Source organism: Entelurus aequoreus, linkage group LG02 (genome assembly GCF_033978785.1).
Source record: "Entelurus aequoreus isolate RoL-2023_Sb linkage group LG02, RoL_Eaeq_v1.1, whole genome shotgun sequence".
NCBI lineage: Eukaryota > Metazoa > Chordata > Actinopteri > Syngnathiformes > Syngnathidae > Entelurus > Entelurus aequoreus.
The window spans coordinates 51168047-51181685 of NC_084732.1; the positions used below are offsets into that span (position 1 = coordinate 51168047).

A 13639-nucleotide genomic window follows, 5' to 3' on the forward strand; every position below is an offset into this window, starting at 1 on the left:
AAAGAACCCGATAGCACTCCTTCTTCAGCTTGACGGCATCCCTCACCGCCGGTGTCCACCAACGGGTTCTAAGATTACCGCCACGACAGGCACCAACTACTTTGCGGCCACAGCTCCAATCAGCCGCCTCGACAATAGAGGTGCGGAACATGGTCCACTCGGTCTCAATGTCCAGCACCTCCCTCGTGTCATGTTCAAAGTTCTTCCGGAGGTGGGAATTGAAACTCTCTCTGACAGGAGACTCTGCCAGATGTTCCCAGCAAACCCTCACAATGCGTTTGGGCCTGCCAGGTCTGTCCGGCATCCTCCCCCACCATCGCAGCCAACTCACCACCAGGTGGTGATCGGTAGAAAGCTCCGCCCCTCTCTTCACCCGAGTGTCCAAAACATGAGGCCGCAAATCCGATGACACAACTACAAAGTCGATCATGGAACTGCGCCTAGGGTGTCCTGGTGCCAAGTGCACGTATGGGACACCCTTATGCTTGAACATGGTGTTCGTTATGGACAATCCGTGACGGGCACAAAAGTCCAATAACAACACACCACTCGGGTTCAGATCCGGGCGGCCATTCTTACCAATCACGCCTCTCCAGGTTTCACTGTCGTTGCCAATATGAGCGTTGAAGTCCCCCAGTAGAACAAGGGAATCACCCGGGGGAGCACCCTCAAGTACTCCCTCGAATGAATCCAAAAAGGGTGGGTACTCTGAGCTGCTGTTTGGTGCGTAAGCGCAAACAACAGTCAGGACCCGTCCCCCCACCCGAAGGCGGAGGGAAGCTACCCTCTCGTCCACCGGGTTGAACTCCAACATGCAGGTTCTGAGCCGAGGGGCAACAAGAATTGCCACCCCAGCCCGTCGCCTCTCACTGCCGGCTACGCCAGAGTGGAAGAGAGTCCATCCCCTCTCGAGAGAACTGGTTCCAGAGCCCTTGCTGTGCGTCGAAGTGAGTCCGACTATGTCTAGCCGGAACTTCTCCACCTCGCGCACTAGCTCAGGCTCCTTCCCCCCCAGCGAGGTGACGTTCCACGTCCCAAGAGCTAGCTTCTGTAGCCGAGGATCGGACCGCCAAGTGCCCTGCCTTCGGCTTCCGCCCAGCTCACATTGCACCCGACCTCTATGGCCCCTGCTATGGGTGGTGAGCCCATTGGAGGATCATGTTTACAGTGATTGTTTTATATGTATTTTTTATCTATGTCGCTTTGGATAAAAGCGTCTGCCAAATACTTAAACATAAACATATATAAACACCTGAAAGTCTTTATATCAGCTAAAACCACCGATCTGTTTCACTGGATTCAGAATAAAACCAAATTATGTCTTACCCAACAATGTTAGTATTTGAATATTATTAATGAAAATACTTATTCCTGGTTACAATTATACTGTTAAGAAAGTATTGTCTTATATTTTGCCTAAAATGAGAATGCTTCATAATCAGTGGCGGCTGGTGAATTTTGTTTCAGGGCTGAAAGTTTGTAAACCAAACCCCTGTAGGGGCGTCATCCTCCCCCAGAAGATTTCTTTGTGATTTTCACATACAAATATTGAAGATCTTTGCTCCTTCTCAACTCTGTGGTAATATTCTTTTCACAAAATACAACCAATAGTACGTTAATGTTAAATCTTACTTGTGAAAAGTAATCCCCCGATTCCTATTTTTAACAGTCCGCTCATTTGAGCAGGAAAACGATGAACACCAACCCGGCATCTTTGTTTTCTACCTGTCAACACTCAGTTTAGGCTGCTCGCCGGCTCCTCATCACCACTTCAAAATGGCGGCCAAATTGCTCGCGTCACAGCAGCCAATGCTGCGTTTACTTACAAGATGTCTATGGTTATAACGTCATTGCAAACACCGCAATCTGTTGCGTCCACTGCAGTTCGCTACCTTATTCATACTTTTTGTTAAGCGATTTTTTTAAGCAGGGTTGCATGAGGTACCTATACATAACCTTACGTTAGTCAATGTATCACACACAGTAACGTAACGTTAGACGGCGGTCAGCAGCACCGCATATTTTAGCCACCTACAAAAAGACAAACATAGTCAAATAAAGGTCAGTTAAAATGTATACTATATTAAGAATATGTGTACATATTGCATAGGGCCCTGACATCTAAAAAGTACAACTCTGTTCATTGTTATGTTCATGTATTTGTTATGTTTTTCATGTGTACGTACACATAAACACACATCCAGTATGAGATGAGATCAATGAGATAAGGTAAGAACAGGATAGAAACTGCTGTGGAACTAGCTACAATGCAATATGCCATGGAAATACAATGTTAACACTTTTGTGCAAATAAGTACAGTTGCACTTGTTTTTTCAAATATGTTTATTCTGTCAAGGAATGAGTTAAATGTTTAAAATGACTGGTTAATAGTGCTATTATGAAGTGCAATGTCAGCACTATTTTTTTTCCTGCAATTTCAAATGCACTTGTTTTAATAAATAAATAAAGCGTTTTAAAAGCATAAACAATCTGTGTAAATATATTAGTCTGTGGTTAAAAGGACTTGAAAGGACTCGAAACTCAAAATGCAGGACTTGGGACTTGACTTGAGACTTTCCAGTCTTGACTTTGGACTTGACTCGGGACTTGACTCGAGACTTGAGGGCAAAGACTTGAGACTTACTTGTGACTTGCAAAACAATGACTTGGTCCCACCTCTGGCACAAAGTGTCAGGTTTCGGCCACAGATCAGCTGAATGCAGAGAGAAGGGGCGGGGATGATGATTGACTGGGTGGATGGATCATGCACTGCTCATGCTCTTTCACTGCACGCTCTGACTGACACAACAAGAACGCTATTGATAATTGCGACTAGCTGGAGCCAGGGAAATTCAAAGGTAGCATACTCAAACTGCAAGTACCGGCATTACTTTTCGCTCATTGAAACCCCGCCTTCCGCCCGAATGCAGCTGAGATAGGCTCCAGCACTCCCCGCGACCCCAAAAGGGACAAGCGGTAGAAGATGGATGGATGGATGGAAATTAAAGGCAAGAATGTTTATGTATAACATGCAAGCCCTGGAAAAAAAACGTTTATCTACGTCTGCTTCAAGCAACTCCAATCGTACCTCATGTCAACACATGCCAACATGACACTTGTTCCTGCTGCTAACCAAACCCCAAAGTAAATGCAGCCAATCGTTTTAATCTGATTCATCAGATTTTGGAATTTGGATTAATCATGATTAATCACAGGTGATTACTCTCTTGCATAATTAAAACTATTTTAAGGAAAGACCGCAATATTTGTACACTCATGCAATTTATTGTCAGAATGTCATGTAGGAACGTTTTAAAACGTTTACTTGGGTGCATGTCCTTTATTTGCCCAAAACTTGCTAACAGTTCTATCTAAAGTATTTTCAGGCTGTATTTACACAAATGTTCCTTTGTGTCTTTTTACCCAAGTTTACATTTTCGGTACCGTATTGGGTTTTGTACTTTCAATATTTAATCATGTTACTTTACGGAATATTATATTTTTATACATTATTTATATGCATATCATATGGCACACTGCAATCCATTTTTGAGTTCAGATAAATGCCAAATGTTCAAAAACACTGCATATAGTGTTTTTATTCTTCGATCCTTTAATATAAACATCTTTGACGTAAAGATGTTATTGAACGTAACCTTGTAAAAAAAATAATAATAAAAAAAAGTAACGTCAAAGTTACTTTGCTGGGTAACTAATTACCCAGCAAGTAAAGTGTAAATTACTTTGTGAAAAATCATTTGTAACTGTAGCTAATAACTTTTTTAAGGTAAGATGACCAACACTGGCTCTTACGAGTTACAACTTCTCAATATTTGTTTGTGTTCATTATGTAATTTGTGTCTTTGCTGTGTGGCTACTAGGCCAAAAGAAAGGCAGTTTCACTTTTTGCATTCTGGCATGTACTTTTCACAAGCATCCTGTCCCTCCAGATGTTTTATGCCTTGACCTTTTATTGTAAAACATGTCTGAATACTCAAGGAAATTTCTAGGCCAGCTTTTTCTTATTATATTGTGTCCCAGTGTATTGTCCTCCCTCTTTTACAACACACACGGGCTAATGAAATGGTACATTACATACACGTTCACGTTGTATTTTTCTATTCAGCCTTTCCACTCTTGAGTAGAGATAAATGCTTTAAAATGTAATATCGGAAATGGTCGGTATCGTTTTTTTTATTATAGGTATTGCACTGGTAATTTTATTTTATTTTTTTAAATTTATTAAATCAACATAAAAAACACAAGATACACTTACATTTAGTGCACCAACCCAAACAACCTCCCTCCCCCATTTACACTCATTCACACAAAAGGGTTGTTTCTTTCTGTTATTAATATTCTGGTTCCTACATTATATATCAATATATAGCAATACAGTCTGCAAGGGATACAGTCCGTAAGCACACATGATTGTGCGTGCTGCTGGTCCACTAATAGTACTAACCTTTAACAGTTAATTTTACTCATTTTCATTAATTACTAGTTTCTATGTAACTGTTTTTATATTGTTTTACTTTCTTTTTTATTCAAGGAAATGTTTTTAATTTATTTATCTTATTTTATTTTATTTTTAAAAAAGGACCTTATCTTCACCATACCTGGTTGTCCAAATTAGGCGTAATGTGTTAATTCCACAACTGTATATATTGGTATCGGTTGATATGGCGAAGTTGATAGAGTGGCTGTGCCAGCAATCGGAGTGTTGCTGGTTACTGGGGTTCAATTCCCACCTTCTACCTTCCTAGTCACGTCCGTGGTGTCCTTGGGCAAGACACTTCACCCTTTGCCTCTGATGGCTGCTGGTTAGCGCCTTGCATGGCAGCTCCCGCCATCAGTGTGTGAATGTGTGTGTGAATGGGTAAATGTGGAAATACTGTCAAAGCGCTTTGAGTACCTTGAAGGTAGAAAAGCACTATACAAGTATAACCCATAATTGTTATCGGTATCGGTAATTAAAGAGTTGGACAATATCGGATATCGGCAAAAAGCCATTATCGGACATCCCTACTCTCGAGTTTTGTTTATAGTATTAAAGGCACTCAAGCCCAGAATTGGTTACTGTCTCATATTCTATCCCATGTCTCCCCAGGCCAACTTGTGTTTTGTGGACATCGACAACCATTTTATAGAACTTCCAGAAGAGTTGCCGCAGTTTCCCAACAAATTAGAGTTCATACAAGAGATCTCAGAGGTGCTAATGTCCTTTGGTGTCACACTGGAAGGAAACCTCGACTCTGACTTCCAAGTTGAGCACAGAGGCCTGCGATCAGTTGACGTTGTCTCCGACAAACGCAACGGCAACTTGGCCTCGCCTTTAAACTCCTACCTGCTGAGGGAGAATAAAACAATCGCAAGGCTACAGGCTTTGGTCAAGAGGACAGGCGTCAGTCTGGAAAAGGTAAGATTTGATTGTCAGGCTGATGTTTTTTTAAAGGGGAAGTGCACTTTTTTGGAATCAGTAGGAAAGACAAGACAACAGATTTTTTTAATACAGTACATTCTCACTCTTAAATAAAAGTCCGCTTACAATGGACCCAATTGGAGGTCCTCTATTCCGCCCATAAAACCCAAAAAATAACCATCCAGAAACCGCCAACAATACTCCATTTAAACTTTGCGACTTGAATATTTACCAAGTATTTGTGATATTGTTATTATAAGTGCTAACGCAGACAAACTATTTATAGCGGCGCCAGGATGAAGAGCTTGTGTTGCTATGTTGATATCATTGGCTGGTGAGCTGCTTCCTCGCCTTGGTGCTTGTGAAAGTTTATTTGAGATCATAAATCATGCCTCTCACCTTGATAGTTGAAGGATGAGGACACAATCCGAGAAGTTGGTACTCTTTGACAGCCGATGTGGACATAGCAATGGCGAGAAGATACAAAAAGCCTGGTTCCACCCCCTGTTTTGTTTGTGAGGATTGAGTAATTTTTCATCTAAACGGAAATGTGACAACATTCTATCAGTCGGTATCCTATTGACAGCAGACTTTGTACAGTAAGTTATTTTTTGATGTTTATTGGCTCTCATGAAGTCTGCAGTGAGTAGAAATCAGGGATGTTGTTAAAAAAAAAAAGTGAACGTTGTGATGCGTTTTTTAAATTAATGTGCCACGTATGCTTATAATGAGCAAAATAGTTAAATATATTTGATATATTATAAGCGTGCCTGTTCCTACATTACATACATACTTACATCATGTATATAAAACCCTAATCGATGTGTTTGGATGTTTTTTTAAGGGGTTTATAGGCAGAATAGAGCGACTCCCATAGGTTCCATTGTAAGCAGACTTTTGATCGCATTTATTTACTATTCAGAATGCATAAAAAAAGAAAAACGTGTTCTTGTCTCACATAAGGACTGTGAATGAAAGGAAAAATGTGCAGTTCCCCTTTAATTTTGTTTTGTTTTTAGAATCACAAATCGCCCTCTAAAGCGTGCCTAATTGTGTTGCAAAAATAATAATGTTGTGCATCTCTTAATTACATTTAGGATAACAATTACTGTCATGTTAAAACAGAAATTGTTTGAATGTCTTGATTGAAAAAATATATCATATTTTTAAACAGCAGACACCAAGGGTTAACACAAGAGGGAGCCATTTCATCACCCTTACAAGACACACAATTGTAGTTCAGCTAAGATGCATTAAGACTGAGCTTTACATTGACACTGCAACTAAAATGTTTGTTGTATTACTGTCATACTTTAGGAGTAAAGTGATGAATAGAAAGTCCAGATAAAGGAAACAATGAATATGAATAGTCATATACTATGTGTACAAATTAATGGTCCTGGAAGCTAATGTATTGTTAGAATACAGCAGAATTTGATAACAATTGTACTACACTTCAAAAATGTTGATCAAACCATCAGATTCAGAACCATGGCAGTAATGACGTAGTAGAGAATAGTATAATAGCATTGATGTTAAGTTGAAGACTAGAGGATGTTTCTGCCTATTAATCGGACATTTCAATTACCAAATGGGCACATTGCCTCTGATTAGTTTTCAATTATGAGGTCAGCCCCTCACGTTTGTTAGCATTCCCAGTGTTTCACTTAGGCAGCAAAGCATGGCTTTGTTATTTGAACTCCTATTTTCTGGCATCTGTACAGAGGAGCTTCTGACACCTATTGATAAGTGCTACAGTTATAATTGATCAATGCAGCTGTGTTTTTGCTTCCACATGTGTCTGTGTTCATCAGTTGGAGGTGAGAGAGGATGCCGGTGGTAAAAAGGAGTCACGCTTCCATTGTGATGAAGAGGAGCTGAAGATGCACCAGTTCAACATCCATGTGCGCGAGGTGTTTGCCAACCGCTTCACTCAGATGTTTGCCGACTACGAGGTGTTTGTGATCCAACCGAGTCAAGACAAGGAGTCCTGGTTCACCAATCGAGATCAGATGCAGAACTTTGATAAGGTTCGAAGTTTCGGATCATTATTACTAGTGATGTATTGTTGAAGGCATAACCCTTCATAATGAATTGTCTTTGTGTGCGTGTGTGTAGGCCTCTTTCCTATCCGACCAGCCTGAGCCCTACCTGCCTTTTCTGTCTCGCTTCCTGGAGACACAGATGTTTGCCTCCTTCATCGACAGTAAGATCCTCTGCCATGAGGATGAGGAGAAGGAGCACACGCTGAGAGTGTTTGACGGTCGAGTCGATAAAGTTCGGATGCTGAATGTCCGCACACCCACTCTGCGCACTTCTATGTACCAGAAATGTACAGACATCGAAGAGTCTGGTAAGCAATATGGACAGAAGGAATCTAGATAATAAAATGGCCAATGAACAAAACCAATACAATAGACAGGACATTCTCTTGTAATTATTTGGATGCATTTTGAAGTTCTTTGTGAGACAGACCGGTTGTATATGTGCTACTACAATATTCAGTACACCTGCACAATCAAATCAGATCCAGTGCAAGAGCTGTTTTAAGACATTCTAATAACTTACATTATGGTATACATTTTTAACTGTGCGAAAAGGGCAAAATATTAGACACATCTTTTATGATAATTCACTGCAAAAACAAAATATTACATTGGATTAATGCCTCTCTAAACTAAGCATTATTATTTGTAAAGGCTAACTTGATAGTCTCTTGTATTGTGTCTACGAATTTGTGCGGGTGTGTTTTTACAACTAATTGGCCATAACGAAGTCAATGTAGGAACTAGGGTTATCCCTATACCAATATTTTGGTACTGGCGGTACCAAAATGTATTTTGATAGTTTTCGATACTTTTCAAAGTAAAAGGGACCATAAAAGATAGAAATGTTACCAAAAAATCTTATGATACAATAAACATACAGTTCTTATTGCACTCAAAGAACAATTTTGAAAGATTAGAATTAAAATTAAAAGGCATTAAACACATTAGGCTTTTCTTGTTGCACTCAAAGAACAATTAGCAATTTTGTGCCTCACAATACGAATGTCCTGAGTAGTCTTGAGTTCAATCCCGGGCTCGGGATCTTTCTGTGTGGAGTTTGCATGTTCTCCCCGTGACTGCGTGGGTTCCCTCCGGGTACTCCAGCTTCCTCCCACCTCCAAAAACATGCACCTGGGGATAGGTTGATTGGCAACACTAAATTGGCCCTAGTGTGTGAATGTGAGTGTGAATGTTGTCTGTCTATCTGTGTTGGCCCTGTGATGAGGCGGCGACTTGTCCAGGGTGTACCCCGCCTTCCGCCCGAATGCAGCTGAGATTGGCTCCAGCACCCCGCGCGACCCCAAAAGGGACAAGCGGTAGAAAATGGATGGATGGATACACTGTATAGCCTGCCATAATCTAGAATTAGGTTAGAATATAACGGAAAGCTTTTCTGACATGCTTTATGATTTATTGTTGCCACTCTTGGTATGTGCTTTAAGACAAATACAATCATTAGTAAATACTAAAAACAATACAGTGGCTACAACTACACAGATAAGACATGTAGCAGGTAAAACACACATTAAGGATAAAACATAAATTGTAGCAATTTGTTACAAAATGTAGTGATTTCACTTGCATTAGTTTGCGCTACGTGTGCGGTTTTGACTCTGCTAATATTTGGTATCAAGCCAAGCAGCTGTGTACGTTTCTACATATCTGCATGTGCACAGCAGGGTAGCTTGTTAAATATAATACCTTTAAACTCATTGTACAGGTCTGGATGCTTATTTAAATATTTACCTAAGTTTGAAGCGCAGGTGGTAATACTTCATTGCCACCAATGGTGAGGAGTGTTTTAAAGCACTGCTTGTAACTTGGCACTTAAAGCGTCATCTTTGATAGTTTTGAAGCCCAAATACCTCCATATTGCGCTTCACGCACAATCTTTATTAACCAGTGGAATTGCCTTTATTTGCCATTTTCCTTTTTCCTTTCCTCACTGTTTCTGCTTGTGCGCTCTGTGAGTGTGTGCATGCTGACACACTCAACATGCTCTTCAGCTCTGTACGTCACCGCCGCACAGCAGCATATGGATGAAAAAATAAGTACCGGTATTTTTGAAAGGCAGTATTGTACCGTTTTCGATTCATTAGCACTGCGGTACTTTATTAGTACCGGCAAACCGAACAACCCTAGTGGGAACACAATGTTTCTGTTCACAGAGAAGGCCATTGAGGCGAGAGTGATGAAGATCGACCACACAGCTCTGCTTCCGCACCTTCTGGACATGAAGATCGGCCAGGGACGTTATGAGCAAGGCTTCTTCCCACGACTGCAAACTGATGTGCTCTCCTCTGGGCCCACTAGCAACAAGTGACTATTTTGCATGTCCTGCATATTCTACGGATGGGTCCTTGTTTCTCAGTTGACTGTTTATGTAATGCTTTTCTATGTTCCAGATGGACCAAGAGGAGCGCCCCTGCCCAGTGGAGGAGGCGTGATCGTCAGAAGCAGCACGCAGAGCATCTTTATTTAGATAATGACCAGAGAGAGGTTAGCATACTACTAGTAATGCGCATTTTACACCTTTAGCTTTGTTCTTTCTGTTCATTCTGCTTGACCTTTTTTCACTCAATTTATTTTACCTTTCCCCACATTTTTGTCCCACTTTTCACCATCTCTATGGTCACTGTGTCTTATCTTGTTTTTGTTTTGTTTGCACTCATGCTCGCACACTCTCAGCATGTAGAGTGTTTGTTTCCGGAGCTGCAGCTCCTGCTGTTTCTTGACTACTACTGGCACTTGCAGTCCTTCAAGCCCTGTCTAAAGTCGGTGACTGTGGATGTGGTATGTGCTGGTGCTCTGTGAGGCCTTCATGCTCAGACCACATGAGCTGCCCATGTGGTCTTTCCCTCTTCCAGCTTCCTCCACCATAAGACCACCTTTGACTGAGATTTTGTTATACAAGGCTGGTTCATTTAAAATAAACAGTCTACCCCGCCTTCCGCCGGAATGCAGCTGAGATAGGCTCCAGCACCCCCCGCGACCCCGAAAGGGACAAGCGGTAGAAAATGGATGGATGGATGGACATGCACGTCAAATGATGGAAACATTGTTGATTGAAATTTGCAATCATTTATTTGAATGTCATTTACACTCCAAAAAAAATACACATCGCGTTATTCCCAATATTGTGTTTTATTTACATTTGTATTTTTTACACTTTTCTTTTCAAAAAATGTATGCGCATAACTCGGCTGCCTAAACCTGCTTGTTGGATAGTGCCGCCATGTGACATAACATGAACGGTGGATTGTGCTTCTACGTCCCAGTAGGTTTGGAGATTACTGGGTGGATATTTTGTTATTTTAACATATTTATTTTTCATTTCTTCTTTCTGGAGACTTTCATACAAATTTACTATGCAAGTTTGTAAGTTTGCGATCATTTGGTGAAAAGCAACGCAATACACTCCGGTGGTAAAAAAACGGGCAAAAATTGGGGGTCCACGGCACGATCGCTTAATATAGAACGTCACGTTATATGGGAATGCACTAGGTTGAACTTTGAGTGTATGTAACTTGGAAATGGCAAGTTGTCCTGTTTTAGCTCCTTAATTGGCACCAGGTAATCTTTGTATACAAAGCAATCTTGTCACGTTTGCATTTTATGCTTTATGAAATTATAACAATATAAAATGTGAGTATCTAGTCGGATCTCCCTGGCCACCTCTTAACCTGCAAAACCTAAGATCCAATGTAAGAGCTTTATAAAAAAAATTAATCTACATTCTCAAATGGGTCTGTTCTCCCATGTGCTGATGTGAAAAAAAGGTGTGCAACTGCACACGTTCTGGCGGCCCCGCATTCTCTCCCTTCACTTAAGTCTTTCTGTGCACACATCCAAGAGGCACAATTTGGGTGATCAACCCTTACATGTAGGCTTTCTCTGTCAAATGCCTCCCGCATATTCTCCCATCAAGTTAAGTAGTTTTGTTCTTACGCGCTTCTGAGTCTGGAATAAGTCCAGCGCCCCGAGAAGGTGAAACATTATCCATCTATCCATTTTCTACTGCTTGTCCCTTTCGGGTTTGTTATATTGCACCTAAAATTTGAATGCAGTGTACACCACACATAATAACATGATAAAATAAACTTCCAAAAATGAATCAAATCTATTCTGCTTGCTTCAATTGAGACACCTGCAAACATCCATGGAGATGAGGATAAAATAACCATAATGCCACTCTAAATTAATGATCAAAAATCAAAATGCACATTGTTATCTTGGGAGTGTGACCACTGCGGAAGGCAACCGTGTGCATATAGGCCGTGTTTGAACATCCTGGTACTTACAGATTTTCAATGCATCTGGACAATAATCTTTGAATTATGTGACTATTAAATAGAAAATACATGAATAATGTAGAGTGGAACCTCGATTTACGAAGGTAATTATTTCTTGAACATGGTTCGTGAACCGAAAAGTTCAAATACTGAAGCAGAGTTCCCCATAACAATCAATGTAAACATGAATAACTGGTTCTAGCCTTGACAAACCTAAAGCTATACAGCGGGACTGTGAGAGTTTGGACACATTTAAAGTGTTTCTGATCACACAAAGTGATCTCTAAACAGGGTGGTACGACTCTGACTGGCGCAAGGAATGACAATTGTCAAAAGTGCCGTTTGCTTTCGAAGCTCTTCGAAATGGCCGCGCCCGTGTGTACAGGATGTAAACAGAATGTGACGTAGTGGACCTCGCCTCTTCAAAATGGCTGTGCCCGCATGTAGTGATGTCATCAAAATTACATCCATCAATGGCTTCAAGCGCCATGCAAAATTAATGAATGAATGAAGTGTTTGTACGCCAAGACATGGTTCACATACATAGGCATATTTAATGCGATGTAAACGTCCGTAAACCGAAAAGGTCGCAAAAAGAGGCGTTTGTAATTTGAGGTACCAATGTAATGTTTATCAATTTATTCTAATCAGTTTTTACCAGTTAATATCAAACTGCCATGCTCCCCTGCGCAAGCACATACACTCGCACACAGCTCTGAAGCGTCAAGGCAAACATTTGTTCTAAGTAGTTATAATAAGTGGAACAAAGTTTAATCTATGCATTATTATGCAGCCAGGTATAAGACGTTGTAGCTTGCATACACACACTGCATCACCATGGCAACACACGTTCATGTGACAGCACGGCCTGGATTGATACGGCCTTTTCAAATTTAAAGCAATATTTTTTTCCATGGATTTCAATGACATTTACAAGCGTTGGTATAACTCCATGTTCCGTGATTTTCACAAAATCTAGAAATACGGTGCCGCGGGAAATTCTGTCTCGTTAGTAATGAGTCTGCCTTAATTTACGACCTTAGCATATTTGCCTAACTTACACAGTTCGCGTGTCCACATGCTGGATGGGAAAATATAAATAAGAGGAACGTGTGAAACTTCAAGCACGTAAAAAACAGGCAAACAGGGCAAAAAGGCCCAAAGTTAGTAATGCTTACTTTTGAAAATTAACAATTAGACTCAATGATTCCTACTGGTACTGTAGATTCAATTCAAATTCAAATTACTATTAACAGTTTCAATTAATCTGACCTCATTATTTAAGCCTGATTATTCTGTTAGACAGGTTATATGGCTCATATATGAATTCATGATTTTCTTCCAGGGGATTAACAAAGTGTTTCTGATTCTGTAATACAATAATGAACAAACATGTACCTACATATTGCTTCAATAATATAGAATACTATAAAACACAAGAATTGAAGTGGAAAAATCATAATGTTGTGGCCAGTGAGTGTATTTTATATTATAAATGGTTCCTTGTTTATTCAATTAAGTTAACTTTTACTTTAGGGAAATGTGATGTCAAAGTAGTGTTTCTAATACTTCCACCTTGCCTAAGTGTTTAGACAGCTCTGGGTTGTGTGTTTCAAAGGATAACTTTAAGGTTTCTTTTGCACAGTTTGAAAGAGTTGTTTTAAATGAAGTCTCTGTTTAAACAGAAATACATCCAAGAGGCGCGGAACTTGGGCACAACCATCAGACAGCCTAAACTGTCCAACCTGTCCCCGTCTGTCATTGCGCAAACAAACTGGAAGTTTGTTGAAGGGTTGCTTAAAGAGTGCAAGAACAAGGTTCGTGCAGGATTTCACTGTTATTTGTTTTTATTGATTGCTAACTAATGCAAGTGTCA

The 13639-nt window shown here is 40.4% G+C and overlaps 2 protein-coding genes across 5 annotated transcripts in view; one reads left to right on the forward strand and one right to left on the reverse strand.

The window, feature by feature from the left end:
* LOC133635554 (uncharacterized) overlaps positions 1–5659 on the reverse strand; it is a 318673-nt gene extending 313014 nt beyond the window's left edge. Inside the window, exon 1 of the mRNA XM_062028765.1 lies at positions 5656–5659. The gene's annotated coding sequence lies outside the window, so the exon portion shown is untranslated. The remainder of the gene's footprint in view (positions 1–5655) is intronic.
* LOC133635529 (DENN domain-containing protein 5A-like) overlaps positions 1–13639 on the forward strand; it is an 84939-nt gene that overhangs the window by 54467 nt on the left and 16833 nt on the right. For 3 of the 4 annotated variants that reach the window (XM_062028729.1, XM_062028738.1, XM_062028745.1), the window contains 6 exons: positions 5112–5420; positions 7238–7453; positions 7542–7776; positions 9640–9790; positions 9877–9970; positions 13449–13580. In XM_062028729.1, the coding sequence (XP_061884713.1) occupies positions 5112–5420; positions 7238–7453; positions 7542–7776; positions 9640–9790; positions 9877–9970; positions 13449–13580 (1137 nt within the window). Of the gene's footprint in view, positions 1–5111; positions 5421–7237; positions 7454–7541; positions 7777–9639; positions 9791–9876; positions 9971–10159; positions 10265–13448; positions 13581–13639 lie in introns of all 4 variants that reach the window. The other variant, XM_062028753.1, reaches the window with a different exon arrangement.